This window comes from Ascidia mentula, chromosome 3, assembly GCF_947561715.1.
Source record: "Ascidia mentula chromosome 3, kaAscMent1.1, whole genome shotgun sequence".
NCBI classification, from domain to species: domain Eukaryota; kingdom Metazoa; phylum Chordata; class Ascidiacea; order Phlebobranchia; family Ascidiidae; genus Ascidia; species Ascidia mentula.
In genome coordinates, this window is record NC_138568.1 from 18,754,427 (window position 1) to 18,778,566 (window position 24,140).

Consider the following 24,140-nt stretch of genomic DNA (forward strand, 5'->3'; position numbering starts at 1 on the left):
TAATGCCCGGGTAAGTTGGCCAATGCCACAACTGCAAATCCAAATGTTGCTTTTCCGCACAGTTGAAGATTCTTGTATATCTGGGGCATTAGTTTTCAGTGACTTCTGCAAACCTGTTGTCATCTATCGCGACGATAAAGGTTAGATAAAGGGACAGACAGAAACGTGGGGTCTCAAAAGGACTAGAAGTAAATGCAGGAGTGCATCCAGAGAAAAAGTGGTCTTGGGCTCGCATTTTGGAGGATATAGCGCATGATATCGTGTCTTACTATGTAGACATCCGTTCGTAAAACTATTTTGTTGCTATAAAAATAACGATCACGACAGTAATTTCCACTGAACTGAGCTACAAGATTTTTTGTTGTCTACGTTTGTTTGAGTCATTTTTACACGGCCAACACGCCTTGAAATAAGTTTATATTGACCGCATTGGCTGAAGAGCTTTTGGCGCCTTTGTTTTGTACTTTGTATGACATAATTTTGTGCAAAATTGAGGAGTAAGGCTAGAACGTCCAAGCAAGAACGTGGTTTACCTTATGGGAACAGGTTAACGCAGGAAACAAATGAAATTCTCTTCATTTTAGGTTTCGTATTATCCTTGGTGCACTTAAGTCCTAAAACGCCTGAGTTGATCATGAAACAGGCGAAAACAACTGTAATCTTTTAGGTGAATTTCAACGTCAATGTACATCACAAGACAATACTTTTTGAAAGTATGTGTATGAAAACTTGTAAACGTCTTTGCTTTCTCATTACGCTTTGTCTCGTATATTTCCGGTTGGCTGGTCATGCGTGCAAAAAAATCGTCCAGAAAAAAGTTGTGTCGCGTCAGCACCGTGGGGGTGATTTCGTCGTCATTGGGAGTCTCAATCACGATTGTTTGCCTGATAAAGCATTACAACCTGTGTGAGAGAATATATGAGACAATGTACAAGTTCTTTGTCATGAATCTGATGAAATGTGTTCGATGTTGATAATTTGGAATGTTTGCTTCGATTCTATCACGATTAAACAAGTTTTGCCTGTCACCAAAAACTAAATGGTCTCGGGATAACTATGGACTCAATCGTATTTGGACTGCAGAATGTCACACTCATAAACTTACCTTTGAGGGAAATCATATTACGTGTTTTACGGGAGTGAAAACATGTTTCAAGAGGCCTGATAAGCTTATGGCGACCTCGTTAAATGTGAAGCAGTATGTGTGCACCAAAGCGTGCAGTGTGCTTTTTTCGCGTGACCTTTGTTCGTTGAGGGTGCTGTTTGTGAGCGTTTTTGAGGCATTGGAACCACTTTAAGCTGATATAGGGACGAATCCAGCCATTACGGAAAAGTGTATGTAGATAACACATCAAAACTGATTGTTTTTACGATTTTTGCAGCCTAAATTTCGTTGATAATTTGTCTCCGATCATGAAAGTGATTGTGGCTGGATTTCCAAAAACTGGAACGAAAACAATGACAGCCGCCTTAACCCTGTTAGGTTACAACGTGTACGACTGGTTGGAAAACTTTTACTACCTTGGCGATGATTGGAAAAGACAAATTCAGAATGGATTTAAAATGGAAGATATGCGTCGAATGTATGAGAATGTTGACGCTGTAGCCGACGATCCGTGCAATTACTACTGGGAGGAAATATTTGACGCATTTCCTGATGCAAAGGTTGCTGCCATCTATGTTTCGTCAAATCTAAGCGATCAAGGCAATCAAAGCCATGCTTAAATCGCTGAGTTAAATTAACATGTCGGCCAACGTTAAGAAGATAAGGAAACTTCAGACCTGGCTTTGGGGCTCATGCATATCTACCTTGCATTAACCCTGGGCAAAACTATAGGTGATAAAATAGCCAATTGGATTAAAATGCAGTAATGTTACATGCAATGGCATGATTGGCATGATTGCCCCACTGCGCAGGTCCTTGCTTGGCGATCACAGCTGACGTATCGCGATCATGAGGTTTTCAGGCTTGGCAGTGCAGGCAATGCAGCCTAGCTGGATCAGCCACATTTTCCTGATAAGTCGGAGCGAGATTTGGAAAATCAAGCTCCCGGTAAGGTTTGAACTCACGACCCTGGGCTAACCAGGCCCAACGCTCTACCAACTGAGCTACAGGAGCTCAGTGGTTTCACGGGGTATATTGTGGCCAAGGAACACTGGTGCGCAAGCGCACAACTTGCCAGGCAACCTTCACATATACGTAGGGGATCTCTACCACCGTATCCGATAACGCAAGTAATGTGAAGCACCAGAGTACCTTGGCCACAATATACCCCGTGAAACCACTGAGCTCCTGTAGCTCAATTGGTAGAGCGTTGGGCCTGGTTAGCCCAGGGTCGTGAGTTCAAACCTCACCGGGAGCTTGATTTTTCAAATCTCACTCCGACTTGTCAGGAAAATGTGGCTGATCCAGCTAGGCTGCATTGCCAGGCTGCCAAGCCTGAAAACCTCATGGCTGGATTAAAATGAGCATTATCTTTAATGTCGTATAACTAATGCCAATTTTCTTTTTGCTTCGGTGAACAGAAACTTAAGATCAGTTGGCTAATTCAAACGAAACGTAAAATACGTTATAATCTTTCAAAAAATGTTTATTTTGTGTGCCTCGTTCCAGAGATGAAGGCTTGAAACCTTTCATTAAACATTTAAATCATATTTCTCAACATTTATTCTTTTTTAACCAAATGTCATTCCACGCTAACCCGATTCTTGTCTTTGTTACATTTTGTTTCGTCACTAATAAAGAACAATCAATATGAAAATTAAAAATAACGATACAGATTCTGTTGAAAGACTTTTTGCGATTTCAGGTCATTCTAACAACCCGTGATGACGATTCTTGGTATCGGAGTTTCGTGAAACAAATCGATGAAATCAACAACGATATTCCATTTCGGCTTGGTAAAACTTTCACCATCACCGGCATTAAACTGCAGTTGTATGTGTCCACAACTAGTGAGTATTTGAATCCATAGAAGAGTGTTGTGGTAAAAGTGCTCAGTGGAAAGAAAATTTTATGTCAATGATTTACTTTGCAAAAAATGTGAAGCAACTAAAGTTATGGGGAACAATTTGCACTTTTAAAAGAGTTTTATTCTCATAGAGGCGGAAAAGGTAACAGCTCTTTAGCACCCCAAGTGTACGCGAATCTGCCCTCCAAAGAAAGTAATGCGTCTTTCTTTTAAGAAATACAAATCAAGTTCTTGTCCGTAGTTCGTCACTTCGGCAACGTCATGTGGTCTCGTGTGCGTTTCAAATTACAGAAAGAGGAGTCATTGAAACACCTCAAGAGTCGACACGAGCGACAAGTTAAACAAATAACGTCTGTAAATTATTGTTGTACAAGGATGAAAAGGGTGTGGTAAAAAAATAATAAACGAGGGACGTATTGTCATTACGGAAGTTACACAGCGATCGCTAGGCCAACATCATCTATAATCTATAGTTCAGATTAGTTCAGACAATTTTTTAATTGTTGTGGGACAAGATGTTTTGGATTTAGCTGGTATACGCACCTGTCTATACGTATGATACGTTTATGTGGTCATTGAATGCAGTGACCAAAAATGTTACGTTCATTTGCCCGATTAATCAAAACAAGATTATTTACATCTTACTCCCAAAAAGGTTTCGTCTTACAAAACGCGGCTTTCCGGTATTCTGGAATAATTTTGATCATAATAAGTTCTATATCATACTCCGTGGTACAAGCATGTGCCTAAATGAGTCATATGTCTTGCTCTGTAAGAAAAGTTTTAGTTGAGCGAAGATTTTGCACATATTCTGAAGCAATTGTTAGTGCACCTGTGCATTATCGTTGCAGGTTGTCCCGAAAAACCAGTTGTTGGTTTACGAAGTGAAGGAAGGTTGGAAACCTCTGTGCGATTTCCTGGGCGTTGCAGTTCCCAATATACCATTTCCTCACAAGAACAAAGGAGCCACTGTGCTTCACGATTTGAGAAAAGAGAATCCTGTGATGCAACGGATACAAAACGAACTGATGATTTCTCGCGCTTGTTTGTTTATGATGTTTGTGGTTGTTCTAAACGCCTATTTTCTGTATTTGTTGTAACTTGTTAACGCTTATCGAACGCTTTTATCTACTTTTCAGCCAGCAATGTTTGCTGGCATTCATTTGATGTGGGAAAATTGACAAAACCTTTTCTGGATTAAATTGCGCTGAACCACTGCAGCTATTTTCCATACAATACGTCTTATCTGACAAATTAGCCAACATGGACAAAGTTTGATATCTGACGTGCGTGGAATGAACGCACAAAAATTATCCGTTATATTTCAACATGGGGGAATTAAACAGAATCCCACCAAACACATTTACGCTAGAATCAATGTGTCGTTTATACGCAGTGTCCTTCTATACCAAATACAATAATAACCTGTACTGTTGCCGCATAGTTATCAAGCCCGTCAAGCAAAATTAATTATTTTTGTTTTTATTCTATCGACACATTCGTTGTTCATCAGGCATTTTGGCAAAAAAACGCAGTTTTGAGGGGCATTATCAACATTTTGGCAAAAAAACGCAGTTTTGAAGGCATAAATGCAGTCAAAAAAGAATATACTGTGTATGTGTTCAAAAACGTTGTGTGTAATTTTACAACAGGAACGAACCGAAAAGAATTCCCGTTGTTGGCAGTGTTTTTCCAACACTTCCTTTCCCTACTATGTTTGTAACTTTGCGCGATTTTGAGTTATTTTATTTAGGTTAAATTCTTTCTCTGATTGGCACTCTTTTGCAAAAGACTGACTTTTGTAATGTAAACAGTACACAAGCTTTCGCGATTTTCCCTCGCTTCGTCAGGTGTAAATGAACACCTTATTTAGATTATCTTCTGGCTTTCCACAATGATTTAAAAACGCTAACTCGGTCATATAATTACTGCAATTTGTAAAGATTTGATTTTAAGTATTTAAATTGCGCTGATGCAAACCTAGAAGTATCTGAGTATAAATAGACTGGCCCATATTGCTATTAACACTGTCATGTTAAAATAAGACGTTTCGACAAAAAATTATGTCATCATCAGTTTGACTGACGCGATTGGTGTAGCTTCACCATTATAAGGAGCTGACCTGACCGACGTCACATATAAGGCTCGCGCGGGTGGTGACTTCATTTTGCTATCGGCCACACACCACTAAGAGGCGCAATATGGGCCAGTCTATTTATACTCAGAATTATGAGAAATTCCGCCTCTCAGTGGTGATTGGCCGATAGCAAAATGACGTCACCACCCGCGCGAGCCTTATCTGTGACGTCGGTCAGGTCAGCTCCTTATAATGATGGAGCTACACCAATCGCGTCAGTCAAACTGATGATGACATAAGTTTTTGTCGAAACGTCTTATTTTAACATGACAGTGTTAATAGCAATATGGGCCAGTCTATTTATACTCAGAATTATGAGAAAACCCGTGAGTTGTGTTTCTTAGAAGTATCTGTTGTACAAAACTCTATATTAAGCTATGATTTTTGAACTTCAATTTTTTTATATTTTTTTAACGCACTTTGCAAATCAATAATTTTCCTGACATTATTTCCTACATCGTGTGACCAGATTTCAAGCTTTTGGTCACATGACATCATGCTGCAGCATTGACTTCCAGCAACACTCACAAAACCGCTTCAGTCAAATTTAACAACCAGCAGAGTTACAACTTTTTCAATATCTGTGTAATAAGCGAAGCACAGAACAGCAACAAGAAATGAAATCGAACAACAAGACACGGAATCCTAAAGCATAATACAATTGAATCAAGCGCTAACTTAGGAAACTGAAACAAGTTTCCTATCCCTTAGGCAGAACTTGCTTTTTAGACAGAAAAGCGAAATTTAAACCCAGTGATGACGATAACAAATAAATGTCGAAACAGGATGCATATTGCTGTTGGTATTGCAGTCAAAACAGGATACACTGTACTGTTGGCATTGCAGTCAAAACAGGATACACTGTGCTGTTGGCATTGCAGTCAAAACAGGATACATATTGCTGGTGCTTTTGAGCCGTTACGGAAATGCTTTTTTTTACTGCAACAAAAACGCATCAAAGCCATGCCATTCCACAAATGCGTATTGCATGCATGCATATTTAAAAAATACAAGAATCGATAATGAATCCTGGAGTTTAACCGTTTTCTACATCTACAACATCAAAAAAATCAGCATCTGAATATTAAAAAAAAACTATTGCGAAAGCCTAACTATATAACAGAAGACAACACATTGAACAAGATTTAAACGTATTTATATTTTCCAGTAGTTGCATCTTTTTCCACCTTTTTACCACAAAACTCAATGAAATTGAACTGCAGAGCATCAAGAATCCAAGGCCTTGACGTGTCGTTAAAACCGTGGCAAAAAGAAGATAGTCCAGGTAATGCTTTTTTAGCCTCATCCCTCATTGAAATCAATGGGAATTGTTCACTTGGCGGGGCGTTTGGTCCCAACCAAGAAACGAGCACAGCCTTTCCACCCACGGTCCCATCTTCCAACTTTCCCCGAACATCAAACACGGCGAACCTGAACAAAACATTTTGGTGCAGGAGAAAGTTACCGGTCATTCACTAAGACCTATAGTTATTTGTCTAATAAAGATTGGTCAGACTCTCAAACACAATCGCTTTGGAAAAACAGTGGCTGATGAACGACCAAGCAGAATTGTCGAAAAAAACACAAATTTAAATGTTGCAAAATTGCCGACTAACACAAAATATACCCAACATTCATAAACGATTTGTGTTACGTGATTCGAAAATAATATATCGCTATATAGGTTACAAAGCAAACATACTTGGCTTCGCCGTCCCCAAATTCAGCCACCAAGTCCTTGAATGGGTCGGCGCTCCTCATATCGAATTTTTTGTCTATTCTCAACGACCCTTCACGAACAACCATTGTAAAGCCTGGATATCCATCTTCATTAACAACCATCTTTTCTTTGAAGAATTGGGTGATCTCAGGGTCCACGGATATTCTTTTATTTTGCATAATGGCGTTGACTAGATAACGTTCCGTCCTGTAGCTTGTTGTTCAGAAATGATACGAACACAGCAATATTGTCGCAAAAATGCCCTTCCTCAATTTATTTTTTTCCTACAAATACCATGAATGACGCCGCACGTATTACAAATTAAAAAAAAGACAAGGCAGCTGCAGCTGCAGTAATGAACTTTCTAAAAAAAACTGCGGATTTACCCTAAGTTCATGCAGATTTACCCTAAATTCATGCAACATTACCCAGTGGCTTAGGCTTCTGCCTTTCTCTTGCGTCTGCGTTACGCAACATGAGTTTTGGTGTTGCAATCCGTAAAGTCTGTTTTGCTTTCACAAAAGAATCCTCCGGTGGTTAAGGTGTTGCTGTTTCAAATACCCAGCCCAAATGTATCACTACAATAGTTATTTACGATCACCCTAATACAACCACAAACGAATCACTTTTCTTGTGTGGTGCTTGGGCATTAAACTTTAAGTAATAAATACCACGTTTTAGAAAGCAGCAATGTTCCATGCAATAGCACGATTGTCAGGATCGCCTCACTGCGCAGGTCCTTACTTCGCGATAACAGCTATCGTATAGGATCATTAGGCTTCGCAATCCAGGCATTGCAGCCTAACTGGATCGGTCACGTTTTTCAGCCACACTTCTACCACGTTTTACCACAATATATTATATAGTGTTTTGAATGATCATCGCTAATATTAATTTATTGTAATATTGGCTACTAGCACGAAAAGTGTGAATACCATTGTAGGTAAGCACTATTATTATTAGTCTGGTGATGTGCGACACAATCAGAATATCGCAACAATTTACCGTCAGGAAACTCAGGGCCTTCCGCAAACATATAAAGCGATTGTCGTGAGGAGCAGGCAAAAAGTCACTCGTCACAATATAATACAAAAAAAGAAACCATTATTGTAATAAAGAGATGATTTAAGTGAAACATTCGACAAACCGCAAATTGTTTAAAGAATTTAAATGCAATCAAGCGTTCACAATGTTCGGTGACCTTTTAAGAAAACGCTGAGAAACCCGTTTTGCAAACGGCGCTGTTTTTCATAGAGCTTTTCTCTATTATAGTTGCCCTGTACCCAAACACGTCAATACCCACTTCACGCAACATCGCCCAAGCATTTCGTTTTGTATTCGTTTTAGTCAAACTAATCTCAACAGTTTTTTGTCAGCATATGTAAAGCTGGCTGGGGACAGGTGGTTGACAACAATTGACACACATGCGTCATATGTTTACCAGCTAGTGTTTTGTGCTCAGTGTAGCTAGCTTACGCAATATATTTACAAAAATAAAAAACAAAATCCCTTTTCCCTTGACGGGATGATATTGATGGAACAGACAGTTCCACTTCGCAACTCCACATTATATGTCTTTTACATATGGATTAACCAAGACATTCAACCTTTAAAACATCGTATTGTCTGCAGAAGGGTTTATTAAGACAAAAAAAACTTCCACATTTCGACACACAATACCTTTTCTCTAAAACATGCTTATCTGCATCTCCTCTTGCCACTCCATCAAAGTCTACTCCCACAACCCAACTTCTCCAAATATTTCATCGCGAAGTTTGTACGGAAAAATAGGAACTTGTTAAAATAGAAGAGAGATGGCGCAAACGCATTAGTGCTTGACGGTTGAACGCCCAAGTGACGGAGATAGGGAACTAAATTCTCGGGCATGGGGCAAAGCTAGCATCAAAGAATTTTGTGAACAAGCAAAGGTGTGCAGTTGTTTTGTCGGCTAAAAATAATTTGACGAATTTCGGTTGCGATGCAATTTGTGATCGACCTCACGATAAAAAACGGTTTGGTTAAATCTGTTATGAATCAACTTTGCACAGATTGTGTGGAATTCCATTATTTCTTTGATGAAACTACGTTTTTTTAATTTGCAATGTTGTCCTTTTGATACAACACGTTTAGAATTGAAGTGCTTTTCAACCTTTCACTGGTTTTAATATTGATTTTCGTTGCCACGTTACCTGTAAATTAAGAAGCTTGTGGTTGAAGATAACCAGCCAAATGTCCATAAATTGCCATTACATCTGGTTTGAGCAAATCCGTATATGCGTATATTTGTACGCTGTACCAAGCGTTGGTTGCCGATGTAGAGATCAATCTATGTGGATGTGCAGTTATTGGAATTTGAAAAACAAGCAACCAATCATTTTTATTTTGCCTCCCATATCACGTGACTTAACTTTATGTACCAAGTGGAATTAGAATATGTGGTATTAAAATCATAACGATATTGGTTAATGCTTTTATTTGCAGAGATAGACCTCTAGCGACCGCTGCCGACTAAATTTTTGCGTGGCAAGAAATGCAAGATGGCCATTCTTAATACCTGAAGTAAGTTTCGACTGAATGCAAAAACATCTATTTTTACCTACCTTATCTGCCAGTTTCTTCCCCCAATGAAAACTCACCTAATTGGTCTACATTAAAAATAATCTGAATCACCTACAGGAGCTTGAAAACGAAATTTAAAGCGCATATGGTGCGTATAGCATTGCCACAAACATCATAAACAAATAAGCGATATAAACTACAATTTCGTTTTGTATAAGAACGAAGGTGCAGGAATATGTTTAGTTTTGTTAGATCTCGCGGGAAAAATCGGGAAAGCTGGCTGGTCCAGCTAGGCTGCAACGCCTTGGCTGTGAAGTCTGTAAATCTAATAAAAATGCATGACCACATGCATGACTGCCCAGTAGGGCATTTGGAATAGCCATCTTTCTTGAGGTGAAAATGGCGAGAAACGAAGATTTCTTGTTTTAAAACAAGCCCCAACAATAGATATAGGGTTGCGGTAAGCCAGTGAATCACAATGTGTCGTTATAAATTGATAAAAATGTTTCTAAATCACAACGCTGACGTGTAGGACCAAATATATTCATTATGTTCGCTGGATTTATAGACACGAAACAGCTATTTTTTTCCACATTGCTGTTATTTAGGAGCTCATAAATTCCACCCGACATTAATATTATGTTTCAATTTCAAACAGACCAGTGAAAACGAAATTTCAAACAGGAAAGAATAAACGTTAACCCCCCGATGTACAGTTTGTTTAGAGAAATGGTGGCATCTACAAATGATAGCTGCCGAGGATTTACCTTGGTTTCGTGTGGGGCGACCATAAAATAGACAAAAGAATCGTTAATAGCATCGCCGACCCATTCAAGGAATTGGTAGCTGAAATTTCCGATGACAACGCAAGGTTTCTTTTGCATTTTAACGCTATCGTATAGGATCATTAGGCTTCGCAATCCAGACATTGCAGCCTAGCTGGATCGGTCACGTTTTTCAGCCACACTTCTACCACGTTTTACCACAATATATTATATAGTGTTTTGAATAATCATCGCTAATATTAATTTATCGTAATATTGCCTATTAGCACGAAAAGTGTGAATACCATGGTAGGTAAGCACTATTATTTTTAGTCTGGTGATGTGCGACACAATCAGAATATCGCAACAATTTACCGTCAGGAAACTTAGGGCCTTCCGCAAACATATGAAGCGATTGTCGTGAGGAGCAGACAAAAAGTCACTCGTCACAATATAATACAGAAAAAGAAACCTTTATTATACAAAAGAGATGATTTAAGTGAAACATTCCACGAACCGCAAATTGTTTGAAGAATTTTAACACAATCAAGCGTTCAGAATGTTCGGTGACCTTTTAAGAAAACGCTGAGAAACCTGTTTTGCAAACGGCGCTGTTTTTCAGAGAGCTTTTCTCTATTATAGTTGCCCTGTACCCAAACACGTCAATACCCACTTCACGCAACATCGCCCAAGCATTTCGTTTTGTATTCGTTTCAGTCAAACTAATCTCAACAGTTTTTTGTCAGCATATGTAAAGCTGGCTGGGACAGGTGGTTGACAACAATTGACACACATGCGTCATATGTTTACCAGCTAGTGTTTTGTGCTCAGTGTAGGTGGCTTACGCGATTTAAATTCAATATATTTACAAAAATAAAAAACAAAATCCCTTTTCCCTTGACGGGATGATAATAATTGAACAGACAGTTCCACTTCGCAACTCCACATTATATGTCTTTTACACATGGATTAACCAAGACATTCAACCTTTAAAACATCGTATTGTCAACAGAAGGGTTAATTAAGACAAAAAACCTTCCACATTTCGACACACAATACCTTTTCTCTAAAACATGCTTTTCTGCATCTCCTCTTGCCACACCATCCAAGTCTACTCCCACAACCCAACTTCTCCAAATATTTCATCGCGAAGTTTGTACGGAAAAATAGGAACTTGTTAAAATAGAAGAGAGATGGCGCAAACGCATTAGTGCTTGACGGTTGAACGCCCAAGTGACGGAGATAGGGAACTAAATTCTCGGGCAAGGGGCAAAGCTAGCATCAAAGAATTTTGTGAACAAGCAAAGATGTGGTGTGGTTTGTCGGCTAAACAAAATTTGACGAATTTCGGTTGCGATGCAATTTGTGATCGACCTCACGATAAAAAACGGTTTTGTTAAATCTGTTATGAATCAACTTTGCACAGATCGTGTGGAATTCCATTATTTCTTTGATGAAACTACGTTTTTTTAATTTGCAAAGTTGTCCTTTTGATACAACACGTTTAGAATTGAAGTGCTTTTCAACCTTTCACTGGTTTTAATATTGATTTTCGTTGCCACGTTACCTGTAAATTAAGAAGCTTGTGGTTGAAGATAACCAGCCAAATGTCCATAAATTGCCATTACATCTGGTTTGAGCAAATCCGTATATGCGTATATTTGTACGCTGTACCAAGCGTTGGTTGCCGATGTAGAGATCAATCTATGTGGATGTGCAGTTATTGGAATTTGAAAAACAAGCAACCAATCATTTTTATTTTGCCTCCCATATCACGTGACTTAACTTTACGTACCAAGTGGAATTAGAATATGTGGTAATAAAATCATAACGATATTGGTTAATGCTTTTATTTGCAGAGATAGACCTCTAACGACCGCTGCCGACTAAATTTTTGCGTGGCAAGAAATGCAAGATGTATTCTTAATACCATTCTTAATACCTTAAGTAAGTTTCTACTGAATGCAAAAACATATATTTTTACCTTCCTTATCAGCCAGTTATTTCCCCCAATAATAACTCACCCAATTGGTCTACATTAAAAATAATCTGAATAACTTACAGGAGCTTGAAAACGAAATTTAAAGCGCATATGGTGCGTATAGCATTGCCACAAACATCATAAACAAATAAGCAATATAAACTACAATTTCGTTTTGTAAAGGAACGAACGTGCAGGAATATGTTTAGTTTTTTTTAGATCTCGCGGGAAAAGTCGGGAAAGCTGGCTGGTCCAGCTAGGCTGCAATGCCTTGGCTGTGAAGTCTGTAAATCTAATAAAAATGCATAACTACATGCATGACTGCCCAGCAGGGCATTTGGAATAGCCATCTTTCTTGAGGTGAAAATGGCGAAAAACGAAGATTTCTAGTTTTAAAACAAGCCCCAACAATAGATATAGGGTTGCGGTAAGCCAGTGAATCACAATGTGTCGTTATAGATTGATAAAAAGTTTCTAAATCACAACGCTGACGTGTAGGACCAAATATATTCATTATGTTCGCTGGATTTATAAACACGAAACAGCTATTTTTTTTCCACATTGCTGTTATTTAGGAGCTCATAAATTCCACCCGACATTAATATTATGTTTCAATTTCAAACAGACCAATGAAAACGAAATTTTAAACAGAGATGATTTAAGTGAAACATTCGACAAACCGCAAATTGTTTGAAGAATTTAAATACAATCAAGCGTTCACAATGTTCGGTGACCTATAAAGAAAAAGCTGAGAAACCTGTTTTGCAAACGGCTCTGTTTTTCTGAGAGCTTTTCTCTATTATAGTTGCCCTGTACCCAAACACGTCAATACCCACTTCACGCAACATCGCCCAAGCACTTCGTTTTGTATTCGTTTCAGTCAAACTAATCTCAACAGTTTTTTGTCAGCATATGTAAAGCTGGCTGGGGACAGGTGGTTGACAACCATTGACACACATGCGTCCTATGTTTTCCAGCTAATGTGTTATGCTCAGTGTAGCTAGCTTACGCGATTTAAATTCAATATATTTACAAAAATAAAAAACAAAATCCCTTTTCCCTTGACGGGATGATATTGATGGAACAGACAGTTCCACTTCGCAACTCCACATTATATGTCTTTTACATATGAATTAACCAAGACATTCAACCTTCAAAAAAATCGTACTGTCTGCAGAAGGGTTTATTAAGACATAAAACCTTCCACATTTCGACACACCCTTTCTCTAAAATATGCTTTCTTTTCTGCATCTCCTCTTGCCACACCATCCAAATCTACTCCCACAACCCAACTTCTCCAAATGTCTCATCGCGAAGTTTGTACGAAAAAATAGGAACTTGTTAAAATAGAAGAGAGATGGCGCAAACGCATTGGTGCTTGACGGTTGAACACCCGAGTGACGGAGATAGGGAACTAAATTCTCGGGCAAGGGGCAAAGCTAACATCAAAGAATTTTGTGAACAAGCAAAGATGTGGTGTGGTTTGTCGGCTAAAAGTAATTTGACGAACTTCGGTTGCGATGCAATTGGTGATGGACTTCGCGATAAAAAACGGTTTTGTTAAATCTGTTATGAATCAACTTTGCACAGATTGTGTGGAATTCCATTATTTCTCTGATGAAACTATGTGGATTTTATTTGCAAAGTTGCCCTTTTGTTGTAACACATTCAGAATTGAAATGCTTTTCAACCTTTCACTGGTTTTAATATTGATTTTCGTTGCCACGTTTCCTGTAAATTAAGAAGCTTGTGGTTGAAGATAACCAACCAAATGTCTATAAATTGCCATTACATCAGGTTTGAGCAAATACGTACGTGCGTATATTTGTACGCAGTACCAAGCGTTGGTTGCCGATGTGGAGATCAATCCATGTGGATGTTCAGTTATTGGAATTTGTAAAACAAGCAACCAATCATTTTTATTTTGCCTCCCATATCACGTGACGTAACTTTACGTACCAAGTGGAATTAGAATATGTGGTATTAAAATCATAGCGATATTGGTTAATGCTTTTATTTGCAGAAATAGACCTCTAGCGACCGCTGCCGACTGAATTTTTGCGTGGAAAGAAATGCAAGATGGCCATTCTTAATACCTGAAGTAGGTTTCTACTGAATGCAAAAACATCTTTTTTTACCTTCCTTATCTGCCAGTTACTTCCCCCAATAAAAACTCACCTAATTGGTCTACATTAAAAATAATCTGAATCACTTACAGGAGCTTGAAAACGAAATTTAAAGCGCATATGGTGCGTATAGCATTGCCACAAACATCATAAACAAATAAGCGATATAAACTACAATTTCGTTTTGTATAGGAACGAACGTGTGGGAATATGTTTAGTTTTGTTAGATCTCGCGGGAAAAGTCGGGAAAGCTGGCTGGTCCAACTAGGCTGCAATGCCTTGGCTGTGAAGTCTGTAAATCTAATAAAAATGCATAACTACATGCATGACTGCCCAGCAGGGCATTTGGAATAGCCATCTTTCTTGAGGTGAAAATGGCGAGAAACGAAGATTTCTAGTTTTGAAACAAGCCCCAACAATAGATATAGGGTTGCGGTAAGCCAGTGAATCACAATGTGTCGTTATAGATTGATAAAAAAGTTTCTAAATCACAACGCTGACGTGTAGGACCAAATATATTCATTATGTTCGCTGGATTTATAGACACGAAACAGCTATTTTTTTCCACATTGCTGTTATTTAGGAGCTTATAAATTCCACCCGACATTAATATTATATATGACTAATAGGCACCGAGTCTTGCAGTTATCGGAAAAATTGCAAATGATAAAAGTCATCATTCAGATCAGCAAATCACCCTTGCAAAATTATAGTCAACTAGCAGGGGGGGTACCTAAGTTACATCAATGATATTTGTCACGTTATTTAACAACAACGTTAAAATGAAGTCTTTGGAAAATTCGGCCACCAATTCCTTGAATGGGTCGACGCTGCTATTCTCGATTCTTTTGTCTATTTTAACAGTCGGCGCACTAGAAACCATTGTAAATCCTCGGTAGCTCATTTGTAGATCTCAACATTTCTTTGCAAACTGTAAATCGCGGGGTTAACGTTCATTCTTTCTAAAGACATAACGATGTTAATAATGTAATGTTGTCCCTTCACTGGTCTGTTAGAAATTACAACAACGTTTTAATGTCGAGAAGTATTTATGAGCTTCTAAATAACAGCATTGTGAATAAAATACAGTCGTTTCCTGCCTATAAATCCAGGAAAAATAATAAATATATTTGGTCCTACACCTTAGCGTTGTGATTTGGGAACTTCGTTATGAATATACAACGACACATTATGATTTATTGGCCGCGACCCAATATCTTACTTTTACCGCAACCCAATATCTATTGTTTGGGCTCACTTATATTTTTAAACTATAAATCTTATTTTATCGCCATTTTCCCCTCAAGAAAGATGACTATTCCAAATGCCAGACTTCGTTCAGGTACTGCAGTCTAGCTGGATCAGCCACTTTTTCCCAACAAGTCAGCGCGAGATCAAAAAATAAAATATAAACATATTTCCCACAAACCCTCCACCCAATGGTGGAGGTTTTATCTCAACATTTCACGCATTTTTTTACATCTAATGATGTTATACTACTAATTGTCATACATGCTTGAAAATACAAAACAATCTCATCTCTGCAATCAGATGCATCATATATTTTAAAATCCTAAAGCTTCATTTGTTTTCCCATATTTTATTTTGAAGTTTGTCCCGAAAAAACAGTTGTTAGTTTACGAAGTGAAGGAAGGTTGGAAACCTTTTTGTGAATTCCTGGGCGTTGCAGTTCCCGATATTCCATTTCCTCACAAGAACAAAGGAGCCACTGTGCTTCACGATTTAAGAAAAGAGTATCCTGTGATGCAACCGATACAAAACGATGATTTCTCTCGCTTGTTTGTTTATGATGTTTATGGTCGTTCTTTACTTGTCCGCTTTACACGCGCTTTAAATTTCATGTTCAAACAAATTTCATGTATTTGCATTTAGTAAAAACTTGTTATAGATCTAAATAATAGCTATCTTGCATTTCTTACACTAAAACTCTTCATTTTTTCATACGCAAAAACTTGGTCGGCAGTGGTCGCTAAAGGTCTGTTTCTGCCAATGGCAGCAATTACCCGCATGACTAATCAATATCGTTATGATTTTAATACCACATTATTTAATTCCACTTGATACGTTAACTTAAGTCACGTTATATGGGAGGCAAAGCTAAAATGATTGGTTGCTTGTTTTTATAAATTCCAATAACTGCATATCCACATAGATTGATCTCTACATCGGCAACCAACGCTTGGTACTGCGTACAAATATACTCATATACGGATTTGCTCAAACCAGATGTAATGGCAATTTATGGACACTTGGCTGGTTAGCTTCAACCACAAGCTTCTTAATTTACAGGAAACGTGGCAACAAAAATCAGTATTTAAACCAGTAAAAGGTTGCAAAGCATTTCAATTCTAAATGTGTTGCAACAAAAGGGCAACTTTGCAAATAAAAACCACCTAGTTTGATCAGGGAAATAATGGAATTCCACACAATCTGTGCAAAGTTGATTCATAACAGATTTAACAAACCCGTATTTTATCGTGAGGTCGATCACAAATTGCATCGCAACCGAAATTCGTCAAATTACTTTTAGCCGACAAACCACAGCACATATTTGCTTGTTCACAAAATTCTTTGATGCTAGCTTTGCCCCTTGCCCGAGAATTTACTTCCCGATCTCCGTCTCTCGGGTGTTTAACCGTCAAGCACCGATGCGTTTGCGCCATCTCTCTTCTATTTTAACAAGTTCCTATTTTTCCGTACAAACTTCGCGATGAAACATTTGGAGAAGTTGGGTTGTGGGAGTAGACTTGGATGGAGTGGAAGAGGAGATGCAGAAAAGATAGCATATTTAACTGAAAACCTATTGTGTGTCAAAATGTGGAAGGTTTTATGTCTTAATAAACCCTTCTCCAGACAATACGATGTTTTAAAGGTTGAATGTCTTGGTTAATGCATGTGTAAATGGCATATAATGTGGAGTTGCGAAGTGGAACTGTCTGTTCCATCAATATCATCCCGTCAAGGGAAAAGGGATTTTCACTTTTTATTTTTGTAGATATATTGAATTTAAATTGCGTAAGCTAGCTACACTGAGCATAACACATTAGCTGGTAAACATATGACGCATGTGTGTCAATGGTTGTCAACCACCTGTCCCCAACCAGCTTTACATATGCTGACAAAAAACTGTTGAGATTAGTTTGACTAAAACGAATACAAAACGAAATGCTTGGGCGATGTTGCGTGAAGAGGGTATTGACGTGTTTGGGTACAGGGCAACTATAATAGAGAAAAGCTCTCGGGAAAAACAGCGCCGTTTGCAAAACAGGTTTCTCAGCGTTTTCTGAAAAGGTCACCGAACTTGTGAACGCTTGATTGCATTTAAATGCTTCAAACAATTTGCGGTTTGTCGAATGTTTCACTTAAATCATCTCTTTATTTTTATAAAGGTTTCTTTTTCTGTATTATATTGTGACGAGTGAATTTTTGTCTGCTCCTCACGACAATCGCTTTATATGTTTGCGGAAGGCCCTAAGTTTCTTGACGCAAATTATTGCGATATTCTGATTGTGTCTCACATCACCGGACTAAAAATAATAGTGCTTACCTACCATGGTATTCACATTTTTCGTGCTAATAGGCAATATTACGATAAATTAATATTAGCGATGATCATTCAAAACACTATATATTATATTGTGGTAAAACGTGGTAGAAGTGTGGCTGATAAACGTGACCGATCCAGCTAGGCTGCAATGCCTGGATTGCGAAGCCTAATGATCCTATACGATAGCTTTTATCGCCAAGTAAGGGCCTGCGCAGTGAGGCGATCCTGACAATCATGCTATTGCATGGAACATTGCTGCTTTCAAAAACGTGGTATTTATTACTTTAAGTTCAATGCCCAAGCACCACACAAGAAAAGTGATTCGTTTGTGGTTGTATTAGGGTGATCGTCAATAACTATTGTAGTGACACATTTGGGCTGGGTATTTGAAACAGCAACACCTCAACCACCGGAGGATTCTTTTGTGAAAGCAAAACAGACTTTACGGATTGCAACACCAAAACTCATGTTGCGTAACGCAGACGCAAGAGAAAGGCAGAAGCCTAAGCCACTGGGTAATGTTGCATGAATTTAGGGTAAATCCGCAGTTATAATTGTTTGATGTTTGAACAGCGAAACCAAGAGCTGGCATCATACGAAAAACTGCTCATCACAAACTTCCACCCCGAAACATAGGTATAAGCTGGGTAACAATCTTAGCATTTGCATAAGGCTCTTGTTTTGCAAGCGTCTTAAGTTACATACATAAATAATTGTCTTCAAACCGGGAACAACTGACCTAAATATACTTTACAACTTGCTTGTTCAAATTTGCACAAAATTTCAGATGAAGCAACGTCAAGCGCTTTGCATTACGGATACACAAGACCACTGCCTCCAAATTACTTCAGCTCCCCAACAGCCCCGAATGAATTTGCATTCGGTAAGCTAAATATATATCTCAATATTGAACACCATGTTGTTATCGATCTCGGTTTATGAGTTTGTTTTGAGATCACACCATTACTTTATATATCTAAAACATGGCAAATTACTAACCTTTCAATGCCATTGTTACCAACAGATAGCTCTGAAGAAAACGAATCTACATCGTTTGAAAGTAATGCAACTTTACCTGCCAGCCCAAGCTACACAATCAACTCAATAACTACTTTAGAAGGTAAGCATCCAAAATGTATAAACCTATACACCATATCCCGCGAGGGATTAGGACTATGAGTTAATAAATACACACAGAAAGCCTGTACACCATTAATCCCTCTTTTTATTGGGCAACCAAACGCAAACTTAGGTAATATTTTCGTACTTTCAAGGATCAGTTTTTGTACTAGTTTGCGGTTACAATATCTCTATCCTGAAAGTAAGCTTAAAAGACACGCCTGACAAAATGTGAATAATTTTGTAGAACAATTCTAACGAGGAATCCATGTTTTAGATTACATGCCGGCCGATCATGCTTACGAGCCTCCTCCTGGTGATATCTCGTTCATCAATGACAACAAAGGTTGTATTAAAATTAATATAGAAAACAAAGTTTAATAGGGTTTTGAAAAGTATATTAATGTCAGAGTCATTGTTTTTATCTCCCTAAACATAAAATAACTCTAACCGAGAACAATTCAGGAAAACGTGAACAGGCAAACAGGGGAGACAATAATAGAAATAGGGTAAACCTAATTTACGGAATAAGGAACCCGAGGAATCTCAGGAATCTCAGGAAATAAGGGTATAGGCTTGAAAAAAAAAATCAAACTCCCGGTGAGCTTGAACTCACGACCCTGGGCTAACCAGTCCCAATGCGCTACCTACTGAGCTACAGGTACAGCTCAGCGGTTTCACGGGGTATATTGTGGCCAAGGTACACTGATACTCAAGCGAACAACTTGCCAGGTGACCTTTACATACGTAAGAGATCTCTACCACCGTAACCAGACAACGTAGGAATAGAAGGAAACTCACACTAATTTGCGGAACTAAGGAACCTGAGGAGGTTCCTTATTCCGCAAAACGTAGCCCAGTCAGCATGGTTTAACTAATCATTTCTTATTGTAATGGTGCTTTAGTTACATTTCAAATCAGGCCATGATCTTCAACGAACAAGCTGACAATGAATCTGAACGCAGTTAAAACCAAGCGCCGAGTAATAACTTGAACAACGTTTTGTTCATTTTTGTTGGGTATTAGCAAACCTTTACCGACATCAAAAAATAAATTTGAAATTACTTTAGACGAAACATCACCAAAAACCTATCCTCTTACTCGCGATGAGAGTTTAATCTCCTCCTCGTCGAATTACGGTAACCACGTATGAACATGAATACCCGGCTATCTTGAACTGTTATGTGCTCTTGTTGATTTTGCAGAAGACGCAGGGAGATACGAGTACCCGTATGAGATACAGCCGCTAATCTACGATGATACAGGTAACCGAGCATGGTGTTTTTTGCCTGATGCCTGATGTTGTCGTACCAAGAATCTACAAAGTCATCCACGTGTTACAACACCCTTGAATTTTCTTTGAGACAAACAATTGAAATGTAAACAGAACCCGGGTCTCGTCATGTTGACGGCAAACTAGGCAGGATGGTTTTTCCACTTTCAGCTGACAGACAAGGCCGCCCTGTATCACTAGTTGCACATGAGATCTGATTGGTCAATGCAGTGTGCTCTGTTAGCAGCCTACTTAGCTTAATTGCTTGTACATGTTTGTGACTATGAGTTATTTAAACGTAACCTAAAGATAATCTTTACTAAACTTTAGATGAAACACTACCGAAGAATCCATATGACGGAGGCGATGAAAACGCTGCTTCGTCAAACGCAAACGATGCAAATACCGGTTAGTGGTTTGATTCAGCTGTTTCGTGTGAACCGGTTGTTTTGAATTAATGACCAAAGCGAACTGGTTTTTAACAAGCGTGTGTATAGGCCTATGTTTCACTTCGAGCACAATAATACTGTAGGATACAGATCCTCAACTGCCGTGTACTTTTTGTATATATATGTGTTTAATTCTACCAATTTTATGCCAATTTGCAGTCGGTGAACAGTTTCACAGCAAACAGTTAAAAAAATTAGAACCAAAACTATTTTAAAACTAAATGCCTAGACGGCTCCACCTTTTTCAAATAGAATGCAACTTATCACAGCAAGGAAGGCATTAAACCAGCGTACCAATAACTAGATTGCAATGGATATACAGTTACACAACTTACAAGCACGCGCACAACCCAAACACGAGACAAGTTTACACGCATGAATGCGCCAAGAAAAACCACAGAAACCATATACTTGGTTCTGTCCGTTACAAACACTATGGCACGCTGCTAGTAAGAGCACCTGATGCTGAACTATTTGAATCCTACCACTGGTTATGTTCCAAGGAATAAGTTACCATACTTATCATTGGGGGATAAAGTGGGGACGACGCCATTGCTGGTGCAAAATTACAGAAACTATGATGTCGGATCAGTGTGAATGCATGGCCCTAAATAAAATAAGTCGTTTATAATAAAGAAATATATCTTGTTTTGCAAGAAATGGAGGCCTGGTTTTCGCATTCCTTGTTATTTCCACGATGGGGATTATGCATCTTAAGCACTAGAAAAAGTTTGTGTTATTTTATATTACTTTGATAAATGCAGAAGCACAGACACAACTCTCCGTGAAAAACTCTGAACTCTACGATCTAAAACGAGGCAATGTCTTCTATCTTGTCGGAAAGTTTGAAGGTAATTTTGTCTTTGCAAGAATATTAATGCGAGATTTCCTATTCAACTTTTTGTTTGCAGGAAATGTTCATACCGATGATAAGCAACAGGCTCCCAAGTAAGAAAAGTTACTAATTAATCTAAAAAACAGGTTTTTAAATGATTTAGAAGTTAATAGTTTTTCGCTGGAAGTGCTTAAGAAACATAAATCAGCGCATTTGAGTTAACACCCTTTAAAAAACAGAAGAAAGCAAGGGTTTGAAGAAATAACTTTCTAATACCAGCTGTTTAAAGGCCAAAAGCAAGACCAAGACAACACAATGAATTACAAATGAAACCAAAGGAAGAGAAGGTAAAGTTGCATTAAAAACCTGTCAAAACTTTGGGTATTATTTGATCAAGTGAAAATGATTTCTGTCACTTTTGCGTGCATAATCCATTTGAATTGCAAATCATACCCAACCCCTCTAATCAACTTTCTTCTATTCATGGGTTTTGCACAGGTATTGAAAGTACAAGATGAAACTTTTCGAGAAAATCGTGATACTGATACAGGTGTGGCGTTGTTATGCTTTTGTAAAATAAATACTTTTTCTAATAAAATCTCATCTTTAGTAAAGAGGCCGTCTCTCACCAAACCGAAGGTTGGAGTCCGGATGTACGATCACATCGCAAGGGGAAGGATGACTGGCCAAGTTTATGGAGCAATAAAGAGAAACGACAGCTTTGTTGCTTCTACTAGCGGTAAATCGAGTGTGCAGTTTTCTGTACTACCGACACGCGCTAAAATAGCTATAAAACGTTGTCATTTGTGTGAAAAAAGTCAACGTGGAAAAACCTCCAATGATTAAAACCGTGGCAAGATGGACGAGCAAAATACTTATTTTAGCATAACTGTAGTTAAAGTACAATCGTTTTACAACAATATCCGCACTCGTATTTTGTCGTGCATTTGACATCTTTTCTCAATCAGGTCAACGTCGCGAAATCAACTACAAGAAGAGAGTCCAAAAGTTTTTCAAAACCAAAGGTACTACAATATCATTAAATTTGTGTTTCCCCTGTGTTTTGCTAGGCTTCGTGACCGAAATGTCCAAGTTACGAATTTCAACTTAAAATGCCAAGATATTTTTTGTTTAGACAAGAACCTCTATCAATCACTTTCAAAGCCGAATTTTCAAAAAGCACGGCGTCAGGCCAAGGAGGGATGCAAAAACGGGAACTTTGAGGAAACAAAACAATATGGCGAATTACTAACAGCCTATATTATCAACGGGGAATCATCGACCTGCGAAAACCTGTTGAACTTTGCACAACAGGAGCGGTTAAACGGGAAACTAATTGACTGCGCAGTTTTCACCATGGTTGCTTCGAACTGTTATATTAAGCTGGATGATCCCGCTGACATAATCCACGGCCTACGTGCTTGTTGCGAGGAGTTTTGTGCCTTAAGCAAGGCCCTCATCAGCGAAAAGCTTAACAGAGTGGTTTCTGCGGTCACTGTGAAACTAATACTGCGATGCAAGCTGAAGGTGGAGAGGGTGGAACCTTGTAACGAAGATTTGAGAAAATTCCTTACATTCCAGTGCGGGTTGTTCATCGGCCAAGTGGAATACATGCTGCATGACTACATTCGGGCGGAAGTGACGTTGAAAAAGTTGATAAGCGGAGCTCCCGATAGAGTTAAAACGTCGAGCGTCTTCGCAGAATGCTGGGAATTGTTGGGGGACAATCACTTGGAAATGTACACTACCGAAAATACGCATGATACATTGGAAGAAATACGCATTTATTCCGAAGTGTTTGACTGCATCCAGGGAGCGGATGAGAGTAAAGAAGAGCATTTGCAGGAAGCGCGGAGGTGCTTCATCCACGCGAAAGCTGCGATTAATTCGTGCCATGATATATCCCAGGTTGAAAAGCCTCACTGGCATAAAAGATGCAATAAGAAACTGAAATGCATTGGTAGCATTGCTGAACAACAGTACGGGCAACACTTTTTCGAAAAAGCTAGGATTGGTGAAGAGTACAAAATTGGACAATAATGATATAACGCCCATTATTTTGTCATATTGATGTGTTTATAAGTTGGTGTTGAACGGTTTTAATACGTTGATGTTGTTCTACGCAAGCATATGCTGGTTTTCTAAAACACAGTTTAAAAAATATGCAATAGAATTGATTACAAGTTTACGTAAATACCCCAGCATCACAGTTACAGCGAGTAATCTACAACGTGGCATAGTTTATTTCCATTATCCAAATATTGCGCTCTATCTTCGTTATTATTTATACATTGTTTGGTCTAATTACAGTAATACCATCTGCCATTAAGTGGTGAAATTAGCGCTAAGTAGTGCTAAAATATTTGGATGGAACCGCAATCATCTGTGCCATCCCTGCACTTAATTCCAAAGCCGCCGCGGCTCATTTCAGAAATATACTGATAGATTTTTTTACATGCGCTTGCACATAATGAACAAAGTGGCATCGAACGTGTGATTTTTAAACGATTTTTATGATATGTATAAATGTTTGGTACCTAGTTATTTGTACCCAATAAATCGACCTTGACCGAAAGGTGAAAACGTGTGTGTCTGCTAGTGTAAAAGCTAGCACAATGCCACAGTCAGCAGCTGCAC

The 24,140-nt window shown here is 38.5% G+C and overlaps 3 protein-coding genes across 5 annotated transcripts; 2 read left to right on the top strand and 1 right to left on the bottom strand.

Annotated features, from left to right (window-relative positions):
• Window positions 1–1,389: 1,389 nt before the first annotated feature.
• Window positions 1,390–4,208, top strand: LOC145894208 (uncharacterized). Of its 2 annotated transcripts, XM_082982708.1 has the most exons (4): window positions 1,390–1,665; window positions 2,811–2,955; window positions 3,214–3,326; window positions 3,824–4,182. In XM_082982708.1, the coding sequence occupies exons 1-4, from the start codon at window positions 1,414–1,416 to the stop codon at window positions 4,070–4,072; spliced, it is 759 nt and encodes a 252-aa protein (XP_082838834.1). In that variant the 5' UTR covers window positions 1,390–1,413; the 3' UTR covers window positions 4,073–4,182. The 2 variants fall into 2 exon arrangements, with proteins under 2 accessions (XP_082838834.1, XP_082838835.1); XM_082982709.1 differs by lacking the exon at window positions 3,214–3,326 and having other exon boundaries at window positions 3,824–4,208.
• A 1,806-nt stretch (window positions 4,209–6,014) lies between these two features.
• Window positions 6,015–8,995, bottom strand: LOC145894210 (uncharacterized). Of its 2 annotated transcripts, XM_082982711.1 has the most exons (3): window positions 7,258–8,995; window positions 6,812–7,113; window positions 6,015–6,540 (listed from the first exon to the last, which is right to left on the bottom strand). In XM_082982711.1, exons 2-3 carry the CDS (start codon window positions 7,006–7,008, stop codon window positions 6,255–6,257), a joined length of 483 nt encoding a protein of 160 aa, XP_082838837.1. In that variant the 5' UTR covers window positions 7,009–7,113; window positions 7,258–8,995; the 3' UTR covers window positions 6,015–6,254. The 2 variants fall into 2 exon arrangements, with proteins under 2 accessions (XP_082838837.1, XP_082838836.1); XM_082982710.1 differs by having other exon boundaries at window positions 6,812–8,995.
• An 8,027-nt stretch (window positions 8,996–17,022) lies between these two features.
• LOC145894204 (uncharacterized) lies at window positions 17,023–24,080 on the top strand. The gene is made up of 15 exons (XM_082982704.1): window positions 17,023–18,342; window positions 18,401–18,463; window positions 18,615–18,710; window positions 18,852–18,947; window positions 19,224–19,292; window positions 20,017–20,085; window positions 20,152–20,211; window positions 20,550–20,627; window positions 21,433–21,519; window positions 21,580–21,616; window positions 21,793–21,850; window positions 22,002–22,053; window positions 22,114–22,242; window positions 22,472–22,528; window positions 22,639–24,080. Exons 1-15 carry the CDS (start codon window positions 18,294–18,296, stop codon window positions 23,541–23,543), a joined length of 1,905 nt encoding a protein of 634 aa, XP_082838830.1. The 5' UTR covers window positions 17,023–18,293; the 3' UTR covers window positions 23,544–24,080.
• Window positions 24,081–24,140: the final 60 nt, after the last annotated feature.

What these genes read in the sequence shown, in the direction of transcription:
- LOC145894204 (XM_082982704.1), top strand. Translation starts at nt 18,294, where the DNA reads ATGTTGCGTAACGCAGACGCAAGAGAAAGGCAGAAGCCTAAGCCACTG. An exon ending in CTCCTCCTCGTCGAATTACG is followed by an intron (nt 20,086 to 20,151) that starts GTAACCACGTAT and finishes TTGATTTTGCAG; the next exon opens with AAGACGCAGGGAGATACGAG. An exon ending in TCTTGTCGGAAAGTTTGAAG is followed by an intron (nt 21,520 to 21,579) that starts GTAATTTTGTCT and finishes TTTTGTTTGCAG; the next exon opens with GAAATGTTCATACCGATGAT.
- LOC145894208 (XM_082982708.1), top strand. Translation starts at nt 1,414, where the DNA reads ATGAAAGTGATTGTGGCTGGATTTCCAAAAACTGGAACGAAAACAATG. An exon ending in ACGCATTTCCTGATGCAAAG is followed by an intron (nt 1,666 to 2,810) that starts GTTGCTGCCATC and finishes TTGCGATTTCAG; the next exon opens with GTCATTCTAACAACCCGTGA. An exon ending in AAGTTAAACAAATAACGTCT is followed by an intron (nt 3,327 to 3,823) that starts GTAAATTATTGT and finishes TTATCGTTGCAG; the next exon opens with GTTGTCCCGAAAAACCAGTT.
- LOC145894210 (XM_082982711.1), bottom strand. Translation starts at nt 7,008, where the DNA reads ATGCAAAATAAAAGAATATCCGTGGACCCTGAGATCACCCAATTCTTC. An exon ending in TTTGGGGACGGCGAAGCCAA is followed by an intron (nt 6,541 to 6,811) that starts GTATGTTTGCTT and finishes TGTTTTGTTCAG; the next exon opens with GTTCGCCGTGTTTGATGTTC.